This window comes from Condylura cristata, unplaced genomic scaffold (genome assembly GCF_000260355.1).
Source record: "Condylura cristata isolate star-nosed mole 26May11 unplaced genomic scaffold, ConCri1.0 scaffold00004, whole genome shotgun sequence".
Taxonomy (NCBI): domain Eukaryota; kingdom Metazoa; phylum Chordata; class Mammalia; order Eulipotyphla; family Talpidae; genus Condylura; species Condylura cristata.
The window spans coordinates 55915254-55931338 of record NW_004567105.1 but is presented as its reverse complement, the minus strand read 5'-3'; the positions used below and the strand labels follow the sequence as shown (position 1 = coordinate 55931338).

General features: G+C 47.0%; 1 protein-coding gene across 1 annotated transcript in view; it reads right to left on the bottom strand.

The window, feature by feature from the left end:
- Positions 1-15450, bottom strand: part of IL17RD (interleukin 17 receptor D) — a 63064-nt gene extending 47614 nt beyond the window's left edge. Inside the window, exon 1 of the mRNA XM_004676043.2 lies at positions 15325-15450. Coding sequence (XP_004676100.1) covers positions 15325-15450 — 126 coding nt within the window. The remainder of the gene's footprint in view (positions 1-15324) is intronic.
- Positions 15451-16085: the final 635 nt, after the last annotated feature.

The window sequence follows — 16085 nt, the reverse complement described above, 5'->3', positions numbered from 1 at the left end:
CCACCCGCTGCTCCCCTCAGGAGTGTTCTTCATCACTAGGCCTGTTCTGCTCCCCACTCTGTCTCCTGATGGATCCTTTCACTGCCCCTGCACCTCTGGCCTGTAATCCAGCTCTGTATGCATAAACAAATGATTCTTTAAAAAAATTAATAAAAAATAAAGGAATAGTGGATTAAATCCACTAATTTTTTTTTATTAAAAAGTTTATTTTTACATCATTTTGCACTTTTTTTTTTCATCTCAATTGTAATCCCCACGGGTTTCCCATCACCAAATCACCCCTGTGCCACCACTAAATCCACTAATTTTAAAGTCCCCCTCTTCCATCCTCTTAGGCTTTTAAATCAGTCTTATTTTTAAATCAAGGCCTAGTTAAATCAGGGCTAATGAAATCTGTTAACCATTTCAAAAAGTTACTTAAGAAAAGGTTTATAAATTAAAACATTATTTCTGTCACCATTTGGTGTGTACTAATATGAGGTCACACTCAGCATCTCATTCTTTTCTAAAACACTTAGGAAAGTACACTACTGTCAATAACATAAATCCCTGGGGTGGAGAAGCAGGTTTAAGAGTGTCTGAATACAAGCCAAGATGGAGGCCTTGTGCTCAAAGCACAAAGAAGGAGGTTTGTGCTCATGTTTTTGGGATCTTGTTCCTCAAAAGGGAGCATGGTATGCCTACCAAGGTTCTTTATCATACTCTTCCATGGGAATTGGGGGGCCCCCCACACCCATATCCAGGCTACAGACACCCTTTAGCTCCATCTTTGTATTGCTCCCTAGAGTCCTCCAAAGGCTTTCTGTACCTCCTATCACTTCAGGGGACAGAAGCTCAATTAATGAACTTGAATGAAGTCGGTAGCTCAGAGAAGGCACTGGGCCAGACTTGGCACTCTGACTTCTGCCCTAGGGGAAGAAAAGCAACATTCCTACACCCAGCAAAGACTATTTTCTAGGGTCCTGAGCAGATCCGGAGGTTCCTTTACTCTGTCCTTATCAAGCTGCACCTCCTGCCCAATTCGCATCCCACCCAATTCTGGGTGTCTTATCATTGTCCTTGAAGATAAAGAACCTGTTGGGCTTGATGTGCACCTGGCAAAGACTCAAAGCCCTCAACGTGGTCATGTCTGGCCCTTGGGTCAAGCTGTATAAAATGGTGGCTGCTAGCCACAAGAGCAGTTTCAGTTAATTTGGATAAAATTTAAAATGCAGTTCCTCAATTGTGCTTGCCACATTTCAGCACAAGTGGCTAACAGTTACAGACTTGGGCAATGCAGGGACTGCATGGCCACGTCACACAAGTTCCATGGCAGTGCTGACCTAAGAAAGCATGTTTAGCACCTGCCCACCTGCCTCTGCAATTCCAGGTAACATTCCTTCAACTAGGCAACTGATCCCACCGTCCCTAGGCACCATCTGCTACCTCATCTGATAACCTACGTGATGACGCCTTTTCACCCAGGATGCGTATTTTCTTTTGACAAACACAGTAAAATGTATCTTTTTGGTATATAGTTCCATGAATTTATACATGTATGAATGTTTCCATTTGTATGTCCATCACCACAGGAGGCCTAGAGAAACAGTTCCATCATCCCCCACAAACTCCCATGTATCACCCCTTTGTAGTTAAGTACTCCCTTCACCCCCCCACTGGCAAAGCCTGGTAACAACTGAGCTGGCAGCAGCTTAACTACCCAGATTCCTGGCCTTCCCCTGGAAATCCCACTTAAGCAGGTCTGGGGTGAAGCCCGGAATCTCCATCCTCCCCTCCGCAAGAATGTTCCTCAGGTGATTCTGGGGTTCAGCCAGCGCTGGGAACCTTGAGTAAAAGCCGAATCCCAGTTTAATTTAATTATCTGCAAAATGTTCTCTGGTATCTGGTCTTGCTCTCCTTCCACCCCCCTTAATTGTTCTGCTGCATACAGCAGACTTCCATCCTAGGCTAGGTGCTGGGAAGGCAGGCAAGTTCGACTTCTGAGGGCATGGCAGGGTAAAAACTCTGGCTCTGGTTTCTGGCAGAGAGAGGTCTCAGAGTCACGTGGCCTCCCATCTTAATCCCTTCCTGCCTCTTTGTGCCAATCCTCACCTAGAAAAAAAAAAAAAGGAACCACCAGAAAGAATTGCTTACCTCCGAGGCTCACTGGGAAGTGATGATTTAGATAACACCTTCAAAGGAAGGGGCAGCCAGGATGAAGGCTACAGGGTCCTGGAGACTTACCACACAGAGTTTTCTCTGGCTGGAACTCTCCTTACCCTGTTTACTTTATGGGCATAGGAGATTAGAACTCAAATTACAATAAAATTGCAGCCTTAAAAAAAAAAAAAAAAAAAAAAAAAACGTTTCCTCCTAAATTGGTGACCCCAAGGGCAAGATACCAAATTTCATTTTTTAAAAGGGGAATTAGGAAGAGTCAGCATCCTCTCAGAAAACCTCCTCTGGTCAGAAAGTAAACAGTTATAAAGAGGGTCAACATGAATTCAGCCTTCTCCCCTACTGTAATTGCTCCTACACTACTGAGGATTCCTGGAAAACACTCTAAAAGGTCTAAGACGATCAAAGGAAAAGTATGGCCAACACAAGAAATGCTATCATTTAACATCACATGTTTATTTAGCCCCACCAAGTCAAAGAGAGAAGATTGTTTGAAAGGGGGAGAAGGCCTGGTTAATCAACTAAAAATGCATTCATTACTATGCTATTCAACACGGCTTTCCTGAAATCAGACACTTTTGCCCCTAGACCATAAGATTGAAGCGATTTGAAATGAAAATATTTCCTGTCCACTGCTTGCCAGTTTCTAGCCCCAGAGTGATATAACAGATGACATCCAGTACAATAAATGCTTTTATTAACCATAAATTTGAGACTGCTTTAGGGATTTGAAGTGTTGGGTTTCATGCTGAAAAAATGTAATGTTATCCACAGACCATCAGTGAGTAACAAAAACAGAGGCACAGGTTATGCTACTTTGATCAAATTATGACAAAAAAAAAAGTCTTTTGCATTTAAAATACTAGTTGCTTTCAAAGCATATCTTCAAGAAGCACCACAATAGTCTAATCATATGTCTTGGAAAGTTTAATGGAAATTCGTCCTGAGTATAGACTTATAGAGCAGCTTCTGTTAGAAAGGAAGTTGAAAAGTGTTATGAGGCTAAGTTAACTGAGAAGCTCAAATACTAAAATGGGACCTTCTCAATCAAGGCTTCTTAACCTCAGCACTATTGACAGTTGGGGTCTTTACTGAGGAGAGCTGACTTTGTGCATTGTAGAAGGTTAAACAGCACCCCGATATGTAATATACCCACTAAATGTAACAGCTCCCAGCTATAACAATGAGAATGTCTCCAGAGAGGCCTCAAAGCCCACCTCCAACTGAGAACTACTAAGTATAAATCAAATTCTAGGCCTGTTTCAGTAAACACTGCCTGATTTCTCTTCTCAAAAAAGAAAAACAAATTAGAGCCCGCAGAGTCCTGTAGTCCCATTCTGGGCTAGTGGCTGCCCATCTCCCCAGCAATGGTTATGGCCCGGGGTGATTTCTGAAATCCAAAGTTCTTTGCACTCCCCCTCGCTCCAAGGCCAGTGGTAGCAGAGCCAAGGAAACAAGAACTCTCTCTCTCTCCTGTGACCAGAGCAAAGTAGACTAAGCCAAGGCAACCTGACACCCCCGCCCAAGGCACACATGGCCAGCCTTTGTGTCCAGAATGCATTCCAGCACAGGAGTCCGGCCTGCTGGGCTGGGCTGGGCTGGGCCGGGCTGGGCTGGGCTGGGCCGGGCTGGGCTGGGCTGGGCTGGGCCGGGCTGGGCCGGACCCGGGCAGGGCCACAGCGCATCCCTGCCAGCATCCAGAGCACTGCTTTCTGGCCTTCCACTGTCAGATGTCGAAGGGTACGTGGACTTGGTGCCAGAAAAGAAAAGAAAAAGCAAAGCTGAAGCTCTGCAGCTCATTCTCTGGATGTTGAATGTCCCACTATTACCTCTCGGCATGACATTTCACGGCCAGCAGGGGAGGAGGCCCTGTCCTCAAAGCTGAACAAACGCCTGGGCGCACAGGCCCGCCTGTGCCTAGCAGTCTCCCCGGACTTATGAATAAAAGATGGAGGTTTTGTCTCTGTCGTTTCCCTGGTAGCCTGTAAGAATAACAACTTGTTGCTTTCTGACATTTTAACTTACTTTGAAAAATAATCAATATTAACTTTCCATGTCTTGGCCCTTAAATCTGAGGTAGGGTCAAATAAAAGAAAGAAAAGCCATGTAATTAGGTAGAAGATAGTAATTCAAGTTAAACTAATGAAACTGCCTGTAAGGGGCTCTAATAAAATAATCTGGGCAATCCTCACAGGCCTAAAAGGCTGGAAACTGACTTTGAGGACATGTTTTGAGTGAAGTAGCCTTTACTGGAAATAAAGTTCAATGTTCTCTTAGCACAAAGGAAAGAAATGGCTGGATTTTGGTGTGAGGAAGCACTCAACCGTAAACCTGCCCCAGCCAAACAGAGGTTTTAATAGGAACTCATTCCCAGTCGCTGAGGGCGACATGTACACTGTTTGTAATAAGCCTGTGTGAATAGCCAAAGTCTTACACATTCCCGAGACACAGCGCTCCTAATTTTGAGAGGGCACATTTGATGTCAAAGTCTTCAAGGAGAGAGATTACAAGATAGCACAAGCAACACCCTGCGCTTTCTTGGGGCCCTCTGCAAAGCAGAAGGGAAGCCTCATGGAAAGCATCCCACTATTTTTTAATGTTAAGTAACACAAGACTTAAGTGGGTTCAACCATTACGAAGGTCTCTCGTGCCAGCACTTGAAGTGGAAAAACAAATTTTGCTCACTGCATCTGTATTTGTTACTCATCAGCATCTAAAATACAAGTGTCACAACATACCACCTTTACTGGGAATCTTGGCAAAATATTTAACTTGATCCTTATCATGAGGAAACAATCAGAAATCCAAATTGTGGGCATAGCTACGTATGTGACCTTGAGTCTTCAAAATGTGTATGTTATGAGGGACAAAAAAATAAAATAAAAATAAAACCCATGTGAGGAGACTGTTCTAGATTAAAGGAGGCTAAAGAGACAGGCTGTCTCAAAGCAATGAGTAATCCCTGTCTGAATCCTGGACTGTGACTCAGAAAGGAATCATGAAGGGCTGTAGGCGGATGACGGAGGTATGTGTGACAAAATGTTAACAACTGGTGACTCTAGGCAAAGTGGAAATAGGTGTTCATTTGACTGTGCTCTCAACTTTCCTATAGGCTTGGAAATTTTCAGAGTACAAAGCACAGGGAAGAGGAAAGTTGCCTGCTGGACTAGGTGGGAGGAGGGGGCTGGGCACAACTTTTTCCTGTTTCGTTTCACAGTATGCAGGACCCAAAATATTACTAATATTGTTAAACGGAAAATTACATAAAGTCTTGATACAGAATAGATTTGGAATAAAGTTAATTTAAAAAACACAATAATGTGTCTTATTAGTCATTTTAGGTGGGTAGACAGGGGGTGGATGTGTACCCAGGAGATGTTTTAGGCATCATTCAACGCTCTACTTTCCAAAAAAGCAGTAGGTCTCTTGAAAATCCCCTTTATGCCTTTCCCTGAAGTGTCTCTCTTGCAATTTATCATTCTCTTTCTCCTTTTACCAGAACTTCTACTAAAATAAAAACTTTTTAGAACTCTTAAAACTTCCCCTGCCTTTGACCCAAGCTCTTCCCCCATTATCTACCTCCTTCCTTTCTGAATTGAGATAAAAGCAATGATTACACTAATCTTGACCAACTCAAAAACAAGTAGTTAAAAGAAAAAGTGACCCTTTAAGTAGAAAGGAAAAAAAAAACTCAGTAGATGGGAAATATGTTCAAGTTGAAAAAGATGTGGGGGGCAGAGTTCCATTTCCCAAGGAGACAGAAGACTTCAGAACTCAGGTCCAACAATGAGAGAGGCAGTGTGCTCAGCACAGCTTTACTAGGGACAGGGTGACTGTCACCTTGGGTGCATAAGACACAGGGAACCACCAACTCCCTCTACCCTGCAGCAGCCTATGGGCTGTACAACCAGATGTTACATTTTCCCTGCTTAATTTCAGTAAAACTCCATGACCTTGTTCTCAAATTAAAAAGGCAATGCTATTTTTTTTTAACCACAGGAGCTATCTTTAGTGAAGCCTTCTAAGGATTTCATTAATTCATAGCCAGCCAACCAGGACTTTTCCCACAGTCTCCCACAAAAAAGCCCTGGAAGTCACTGATTGCTTGGCTGGATCTGAATATGAGCAGAGGTAAGATCAGAAATATCTAGTTCCTCCCACGGGGAGGCAAAGCATGAAAATCAAAGCTGGGCAAAGACTCATTACCACAGATGGCCGGCAAACCCACAGCCCCGTAAAGAAGGCAGAGAGCATCTTGGATACGGGACGGACCATCAAGTGACTTCAGAAAATGAAACACATTCACACCACAGGGGAAAGCGACACAATGAGACCTGTGCCTCCGTTTTAAAGGACAGAAAGTTTTCAAACTAGCTAAGGGCTGCTGCCAAGGAGTAAGATCCACTTCACTCACGTTGTTTGGTAATATTCAAAACCAGGATGTTTCGTGAGTGCTGAGCAATAACTGTTTACATTTTTCTCACCTGCAAAGTCCAAACATCATCTTCCAGTGACTGATACCCTACAAAGCGGAGTTTCCCAGCACTGCCAGCTCCAGCGGCCATCTCTTATATTCTCTGGGTCCCAGCCTGCAGCCCGGCAGGAGCTTGGGATGTGGCCCTCAATGCCGATAATCTATGGCATGAATGAGTAAGTGGGGCATATTTTTATGCTACTCTCAGTCACCAGTGCCACATGATAAATGTTTAAAAAGCATACGTTACTACAGAAGTTCCGGGGAAATTTTTATTGCGATTGTTCACCTTCCACATCACCATGTCAGAGACCACCTGAAATAGAGGCTCCCAAAGGTGGGTTGTAGGCACTTGCTTCTGGAACTGCCAACGATGGGAATATGCTAGGATGAGTAGCAGCAGGAACAGCGGTTTGTGTTTCTTCTAGTGTGTAGAAAAGATAAAGTCCCCCGATCTCTGGATCCATTGCTGCTCCCCATCCGGTGAGTCCTAGCCCTCTGCCTTGCAGCCCGGCCTGGGTCAGGTGCCACTGCAGACTGAGACAGGCCTGGTCCTACTTCTATGTGTCTTTCCCCCACTGTGGCTTAACAAAGAGCAGCTGCTCAAAATACTGTCTCTTGTATCCTCACTCCAGAAAAGTGTTTTTGAATTTTTTGTCCTGAACAGTTATGATAAACCCTAAAGCCATGAGTGTCTGTACCCCTCCCAGAGTGAATGTGTCTGCTCCTGAAGAAAGGGGGGGGGCGGTAAACTGCCACTCAGTAGGCTGACTGGCCCTGCATCTGGTCAGGAATGCACTGCACCGTCCTCAGACAAAAGGGGGGCTGTTTTAGCAGAGGAGAAACCAGAAATCACCTGCACATAATGAAATCACAGAGAAAAGGTTCCTAAACCATATGGCCTGCCTCTTCTTTCCAAGGAAAACCTGCCTCTATCCCTACCAAGCCTCCCACTCTCAAGTATAACCGTCCATCTCAGAACAGAAGTCTGGGGCCATAGCCAGCATTTTTTAAAGGGTTACTATTCAAGAGAGGGAAAGTCTACAAAAAGGACTAAACAGAACACTTGGAAAAACTCCTAGTTTTTAAGGGAATAAAATACCTTTTAAATCTTTATAAAAAAAAAAGGTGATATATAGTCTAATCCTCATGATTTCCAAAGGATTCTTTTGAAGTATTCACTCAATGTGTAAAATATAAATATCCATCCATACATTTTAATGCCATCACAATTTCCATTCCCTATTCAAAGTTGCTGCTTCAATTTTATACAATTTCTAATAAGCTCAAGCAAGCTTCCCTACAATGCAGTTTTTAATGAAAAGTCTCACAATGTCTATTAGATCAGGATGAAGAAATGTACAATAAAGTTACAATTTATTACAACAACACTAACAATCCATTGCCCTTTCAACTTCTTCGGCCTAATACTAATAAGACATTTTATCACTTGGTTTTATTATAAAACAAATGCTTCCTAAAAGTGCACAGTAGAGGTAGTTTTCATTTACGCTATTAAATCAGACAATTTATAGGCTGACTTCCGTTTTAGAAGAGAATTACATGTGTGTTCACATATCTTTACTTTGTCATCCACCCCGTGATTTGTTGAGGACAGCTGGTACCTATTAAGTCCCCCCTTTAAATGTTGTAGCCTTAATTAGCTACATCCACCTTCACCCAACATTTCCAAACAAGGAACCAAAGAAACGGGAAGCTGTTTTTTGCCACAGATACTTTGAACAATGGAAATGTAAATGTTAAAATAATACTCTCTGAGAGCTAGAGACAAACTACAAATTCCTTTTTTAGGCCCTTTTGCAAAACCAGTATACAGACAAGAGTTTAAATTTTCAATCTTTCTTATTGAAGTAATTTTTTAATTATTCAAGTTTTAGCTTCCTGCCTGGTGTTATTAATTAAATCTTCAAGAAACCGCTTGGGAAAAAGGATGAGGGACAGTCTCCCTAGAGATTTCATGGTATTAGTTAAGCTTCGTATCTGGACTTCTGAGCATATGAGACCAGACAGAATATGTGACAGAGGAATAAGACAAGTGTGGTTTTCTCTGGATGGACACTATGCTCTTCCCAGACACTGAAGAGTTTCCAACTCACACGAAGAGAAATTCAGTTGATTGAATCGTTAGAAAGCCTGCCACGTGCATATAAAACACAGTGATGAGCTACAACTGAGGATCTGCTTCTTCATTAAAAGACAAAAACCACACATTTATGCATTTAAAACTGCAAGCGTGTATTATGTACACAGGCGAAAGTTTTAGCAGGATAAGAGTCATATCTCAAAGTTCTCCCCTTGGATTAAGTTTCTTTTTAGAGACTTGCCCCAGCTTTAATCTGCATAAGACTATCTGCTTCAATAGGATGTGCTCACTCCTGGGCCTGTGTCTTTTCAATCAGCCGGGTGGCCCTGCCGGGTTTAGAGTGGCAGAGAGGAAGTGGCCTGTGGTTAAACAGAGGAAATACCAAGGCATTTTAATAGAGCAAATAGTCTCTTTACTTCCCACCGGGAAGAGCTTCAAAGGCCCCCGGCCCTGGAGGAGACAATGTGTTTCGGGGCCATCAGTCACCTAATCGTGTGTCAGGCCCATTCAGAAAATCCCAGCAGCCAAGACAAACATTGCCTCCCACTGGCTGAGCAAGCCCGGCCTCTGACAGGGGCCCATGGCACCAACACAGGTAGCCGTAGCTTGCTGAGGAAAGGAGACCCTCCAAATTGGGGGAAGACGTGAAACAGAAAAGGTCTCAGCTGCCAGGGCAGGGTGGCAAGAGAGAGACCTGCCCCAGAGGCATTGCACCCTCCACAGTCTGTCAAGCTCCTGAGAGCACATGGGCCCCCATTTCACCCCTACTCTTACAGATCGGGAGTGGAGAACCCAAGCTTCCAGAAGCCTACTAAAAACCCATCGATCAGCGACAGATGCAGAAGGCAGTGAGGAATGAAAGGGACAATTAACTGTTGATGGGGTGGCCCCAGCAGCAGCAGACATCTGCTGGGGCATGGTATGTGAAAAGTTCAGGGACTGATGGGGGGAAAGGGGGCTTGGAAGCTTTAAAAAAAATGTAGGCCAAGTGAAGCATGAAAAGTACTTAACTTAAAATAAAGACTTAAGAAAGCATTAGCAGTTCTTTCCTTTGTAGGGAAGCTGTCTGCAAGGTTTGAACTGGTAAGGATATGGTTTGGATCTTACCCTACACTTTCCTGAGTGAGTTTTCCAGACAAGTCCAGCTGTTCTAGGGAGGAACCCAGTGGAAGCATCGAATCCCTTTCACTCCCAGCCTACCCTTCAACACCAGGCCAGAGGCACCCACCCAAAGTGGGGTATCCTGCCCAGTTGGCCTCCCAGGCTCCCTCTCCCACCAGTCCCTGAGCTCCACCTGACTCCTCTCGTTGGGCAGGCCTGACAGCCTCCGCTCTCCCCTTCCAGTCCAATCAAGTAATTTAAAGTCAAACTCCAATTTTAAATATTTACAATGTGGCTTCTTTCTTCCTTCTTGCACCAGTGGAAACCCTGTCTCCCAAAGCAGCGGAGCTCTAAGAGGGCATCCGTGAACTAGCTAAAATGCCTAGGCCTACGCCCCACACCGCTGCCACCAGTGCCATTAGCCTTAAATTTGCATATTAATAAGCTCCTGAGGCAAAAGATACTGGAAGCCCCTGAACTTCACTTTGGAAATCAAGTTCGGAAGGAAACGGTGCCATAGCCAGTACTTAGTTTCTGGACTTATTCACCCAGCAGTGCCATAGCCAGTACTTAGTTTCTGGACTTATTCACCCAGCAGTGCCCCAGCGTTAATAACTAGCACAATTCCCCAGGCCCCGCAGGGGTGAGAAGGAAAAGGAGTGGGGAGAGAAGGGAGGGTTGCCCCAGAGACTGCCGTGGACCAGGAGGGTTCCCAATTAACAAGGCAAAACAGAATGAAAGAAAGGGCTGCAGTCTTACAAAAACATCTCTCTGAAAAATGTGTCAACAAGGGCTGAGTCATTTTTAACCAAGGATCCTGTGAGGGACACCAGATCCTGTCTAACATGGACAACATGGCCACAGGACAGGCAGACCAGATGTGGGCTTGGGAGCCATAAGCTGCAAGTGAATGAAAACACATCCAATTTGGAATCAAATAAACATGCCTGGGCCCACAGCCAAGCAGAGTTCTTGGATTCGACTTTTATCAGGGACCTAAATTTCAACCAGCTGGAACTTCTTCTCTTCCAAGCAACACCCTATTCCTTCCTACCTTTTGAGATGAAGTATTTGCCTTAAATGGGAAACTTGCACTTCACTATAAAGATGATGCCAGCTTTCTGGCTTCCTGAATTCCTGATGGCTTTGAGGGGGTAGAAACTGCATTTTGTGGATAATAGACCAGAGAATAGACCAGGTGTACCCCATTTAGGTAGGAAGGCAAAAAATGTCCCCTCCTCTGTGGCTGCAGGAAAGCCTTTAAATAAAGACCTATGGGAATAAATTCCTAATTCCCTGTTCCACAAATGGGTCTCTCAAACAACCAGCAAGACAAGTGACTGATACAGTTACCCATCAAAAACAAAACTATTCTGGCCCTCCCTGGTGGCACAGCGGGTTAAAGCACTGCACTGAGAAGCTAAAGCCACTTACGCATGAGTTCGATTCCCGCCTGCCCAGGAGGTGACCACATGGCGCAGCAGACCTCTCCTGGCCCACACGCTGCTCCCTTCAGCAGTGTACTTCATAGATCTGCCTGTTCTGCTCCCCACTCTGTCTCTGGTGAAGCCTCTCACCGCCCCTGAGCCTCTGGCCTGTACCCCAGTTCTGTATGTACAAATGAAATAAATCTTTAAAAAACAAAACAATTCTACTATCCAGAGGCGAGAGTTAAAACCCAGTGCAAATGAGAATGCCGCCCCTCTAAAGTTCTACAAATTGTTATGTCTTTGGGAAAACTGTATTTATTATTCAAAGAGCAACTTCACCTGGCAAGGACCCTGAGAGATTTTTTCAAGTAGTCGAGGAAGTGTGCCCACAACTGACTTCTAAAACACTGAGCTGTGTTCAAGATGGTTATCAGGCCTTTAATTGCCACTAATAATGGGAAGGTTGTGAAATCTGACCACTTAAACAGGCCGGCAGCCGAAGGGTGTGTTAGCAGGGCTGTGGAGGGATAGCTGGCTGCAGTCATCTTGCAAACCCTGGGAAAATACACACTCCTGCAGGGGCAAGAGTTCCTGGAACAAATGCTCCTTGGAGATCAAGGGGAACATTTGTTCAGTTCCTCTGGAGCGCCCAGATCCTGCCCCTCCTACCAGGCTCATTTCTCCACTCTGCTGCCCCCTCTCAGGTCTGTGTAACCTAGACCACCAGCAGTCCTCTCCTGTTTGCATCACGCGTGACCGACCCCTATCCATGCTTGTGGAGTCTCAATTAGACTGTAAGCAACCTCAGAGCTGAGACATCTATGGGTTAAATACCCACTATCTGGTAGAGAGGATCCAGGTTACATCCAATACAAGAGTCACTGGTCATTAGCAGGTACTGGCAGTCCTCTGATAGAACTTCTAGAAGAATCTACTACTAGGGAAGTGGAAATAGGAAAGGCTTCTGGCAGGATGATGGAGCTGAGAGGGGAGGTTGAGGCATAAAGAGAAGGAACACAGGCAGAAAAGCATGTGCAAAGGATGGCTACAGACAGACCACTGGAGCTGAGAGCTCTTCTCTCTCCTATTTCTTAAAAGCCATTATTTGAAATATAGGATTTCCAGGGCCTCCCTCGCGGCACAAGGGGTTAAGTCTCAGCACAATGAAGCAACTGCATCCACTGCAGTATGCAGGGAGCTGACCCACATGGAACAGTAGACATGTCTCACCCACTGCTCTCCTCAGCAGTGTATTTCAGCAGATCCGCATGTTCTGCCCCCTACTGTCTCTGGTGAATCCTCTTACCACCTTACCCCCCAACACCTCTGGCCTACACTCCAGCTCTTGTAAGTATAAATAAATAAAATAAACCTTTGGGGGGGGACATAGAATTTAGCAGAAAAACTGCAGGAAGTAACTGGATTCAATCAAAATTTACAGAGCTCTGAGTTCTAACAAGAGGAGGTTAAGTACTTGGCTAACAGAACTACTCTGAAGACACAGATGTGGGCCTCCCTGGTGGCGTAAGGGGTTAAAGCACAGCACTATGAAAAAAAGCCACAGACTCTGCAGCACAAGTTCGATCCCCAATCAGGGAGGTGACCCACATGGTGCAGACCTCTCCTTTCCTGCCCGCTGCTCCCCACTCTGTCTCTGGTGAATCCTCTCATCCTCTACACCTCTGGCCTGTACCCCAGTTCTTGCATAAACAAATTTAAAAAAAAAAAAAAAGGACAAAGATGTGAGCAAACACTAAGGGTAAGGTCTGGTGAGAACCAAGGTGCAAGGACCTGCCAAAGAGGGCAAAGCTGGAGGAATGGCATTCAAGAGGGGCTTCCCTGAGGAGGTTCACCTGAGCTGAGACATAGGCTGAGCGGGGGGGGAGTCTCAGGGGAGGAAAAGGCATCCCAGGAACAGAGAAAAGCAGCCTCAGTAGCATGTCAGGAGTTGGGGAGCAGGAAAGGAGGGGCATTGGGGTATGGCCAAAAAGGTGTTTATGTAAAAGTAGGTAGGCAAACTGAGTGAGAGCCAGTAGCTCTATCAGATGCACCAAAAGGCAAATGGGGGGGGGGGGAGCCACTTTGTCAGGTTGGGAAGAGCCTGGGACCTGCAAAATGGCCCAGGTACCTCCCACGCTCAGCCAGGAAAGGAAGGCATAGGGCCACGGAAGGAGCGCTGAAAAGCTCACCCCCAACTCAGAGCTGTGGTTGGAGAGAGGAGGTCAACATGGGTGTGAGACCACTGGGGCAGAAGCCATCATCAATTCTGTGGGGGGTGCAAGTTCAGAGGAACTTCTCCACAGAGAAAGAACAAAACCACCAGTCTGGGTCCTTTCAGGCACTGTACCTTATCCATGTTAAAGCTTCACAGGCTTTGTGTGGTGGCACAGGAAGCTACCTAGACAATAGCAGAAAGACAGCAAGCTGGGCTGGTGCCCCTATGCTGCCTTACAAAACCTTAAAATCAGGTACCTGTCATGCCATTTTGCTCTTGGTTATTCACAATCCAACATATCAGTCTGGATTCAAACATTTAGGCGGGTTAATAAATCAACATTAGGGATTACCTTAAGGAATTTTTTTTTTATCTTAACACTAAGGAAAACTTGGTATTCATTTTTTGAAAATAGGAATATTTTACTAAAAGGAGACAGTAAGAATATGTGTTGGTCTATTCAAACAGAAGAGAGGCTACATCCTCTATGGGGTTGGGATTGGAGTAGAGCAGTCTTAGTGTGCCTACTGGGTCTGAAGACAGCCCAGCTGCCTGGCTCATACCTGGTTTTCTTCACCCCACTTCCCTGAATGTGGCTCAAGTCACTTAGAGACACACCCTGTGCACCTACAGAGGAGTCAGGTCCCGGACTTCACTACACTGAGGCTATCAGTGCACCGGGAAGAGGTGGGTGAACGCTGATCTAAAGGAAACGTCCAAATACATACCTCAGAGAGGCAGTACCGACAACTAGGAAATACCATTTACTCCCAATTTCCTAGGTGAACAAGCAAGCTCATGGCTGTCCAGCAGCGGAGCCAAGGTCATGTCCGTGGTTGCCTGAGTGCAGAATTAGCATTCCAAGGCTGAAGATCATGAGTGCCTTGACACGAGGCTCACCAAAGTTTTGGTGGACGATGCAGTTTACCCCGTCCTGGTGCCGCGTGAGCCCAGATCCCCTGGTGGGGCGCAGGAAAAGCAGCGCCCCGCGCACCGCCCCTCCATGCCCCACAGCCCAGAGAGCATCAAAGCAGCGCTAGGGGACCCAGAGGGCTCCAAGCCTACAGCGAAAGTCTGGACACTTCTCCAGTCTCACCTCCAGCACCTGACCGAGTTTATAAACTCTTGCACGCCCTAGGCTGCGGAAAAGTCTTCGCAACTCAAAACTGGAGGAAAGGGGGGGGGGGGTGAGGGCGGGCGAGATCATCCGTGGGACCGTGGGACCTTTCGCTAGAGGAAGGGCAATACCGGGAGCAAAATTTCCCAGCGAGTCAGAGGTGGGTGGAAGTGGGTAAGCCCTCCCAGCCTAGAAGGAACAAAGCAGTCCACCCCCTCCGCCAAGAGGGGGGGCGCACCCTCCCGTGTGCTCCGAGTCCCCCGCTTGGCAGTACCCCGCCTCTGCGGAGCAGTGGACTAGAGATCTGGGGAAGACGCCCCACACCACCGTCCCGGGGCCGCCCCATCCAGACAGCGCTCAGGATGCGGGCCCCGGAGCTCGCAGCCCGGAGGCGGAGGAGGTCCCGGGCCGGGAACAAAAGGTGGGGCGTCCTCTTCCCACCCGCCGCCGGGTGCCCCTCTCGCCCGCCCTCAGGGAGTCGGACCCCAGACAGGGACGCGCCTCATTAACAACACAAAGCCAGGGGTCGGGCAGCCCCTTTCATCCCGGCCGGGGCGGGCAGGACGTGCGCCCAGGGAGCGAGAAAGGGCAGGAGCACACGGGCTCCCAGCTCCGCAGCTGGCTCCGCCGAGAGCAGGCGCGTCCGCGCGGGCTCCGCTACCCACGAGCACCTGTGCGCACCGCGCCCGCCGCGCTTTCGGGGACCCAGCACAGTCCTCTCCTTACCCTCCAGCCACAGGTGTCGGCGCCCCGCGCTCGGCCGGAGCCGCCCGCGGCCACGGCCAGCTGCGAACCGTTGAGGCAGGCGTTGACTGTAAAGAAGACGGAGCAGACCTGCAGCCACGGGGCCATGGCCTTGCGCTCGCCCAGCCCGGCCCTACTCTGAGTCCCGGCGGCCCGCCGCTGGCCAGCCCCGAGTGGGCGGTGGCGCTGGCGGCTGTGGAACGGGCCGCACCACTGAGCATGCGCCGCCGCTGAGCGGGGCGCCCCGCCCCAGACGCTTGGGCCTGGCCCCGCCCCCCCCAGTCTGGCGCTTCTGTCTCCACGCTGGTCTAGGCTACGCCCCCGTGTTCCCGCGGAGAACCAGTTTTTACCCCCCAACCCTGTCTATTTTTTTTTTTTTATTTTAGTCCAAAGAATTTATCCAAGTGATGCCTATTCACTGCAAAATTCGCTGCGAATCGTGTTGATAATGGCTTAAAAGCATCTATTATTTGCCAGACCTTTTCTTAAATCCTCCCAAGCCCACAGGAAGTGTCAGTAGTATTGTCATGCCAGCTTTCAGCTCAGAAAGCTAGGGTAACGTGGTGATTAAAGAAATCCTGGCTGGGACCTCAGACAAATGACTTGCTTTCTCCACGGTACTGTTCCTTGCCCTGTAGACTGAAATGTAAGTGTGAGTGGTCTAGTCTGTGGTAGAGCCTATTGGTTAACACACAGCAAGCGCTCCGTAAATGCTAATAATATCCGCTATTAACTGACCTGCG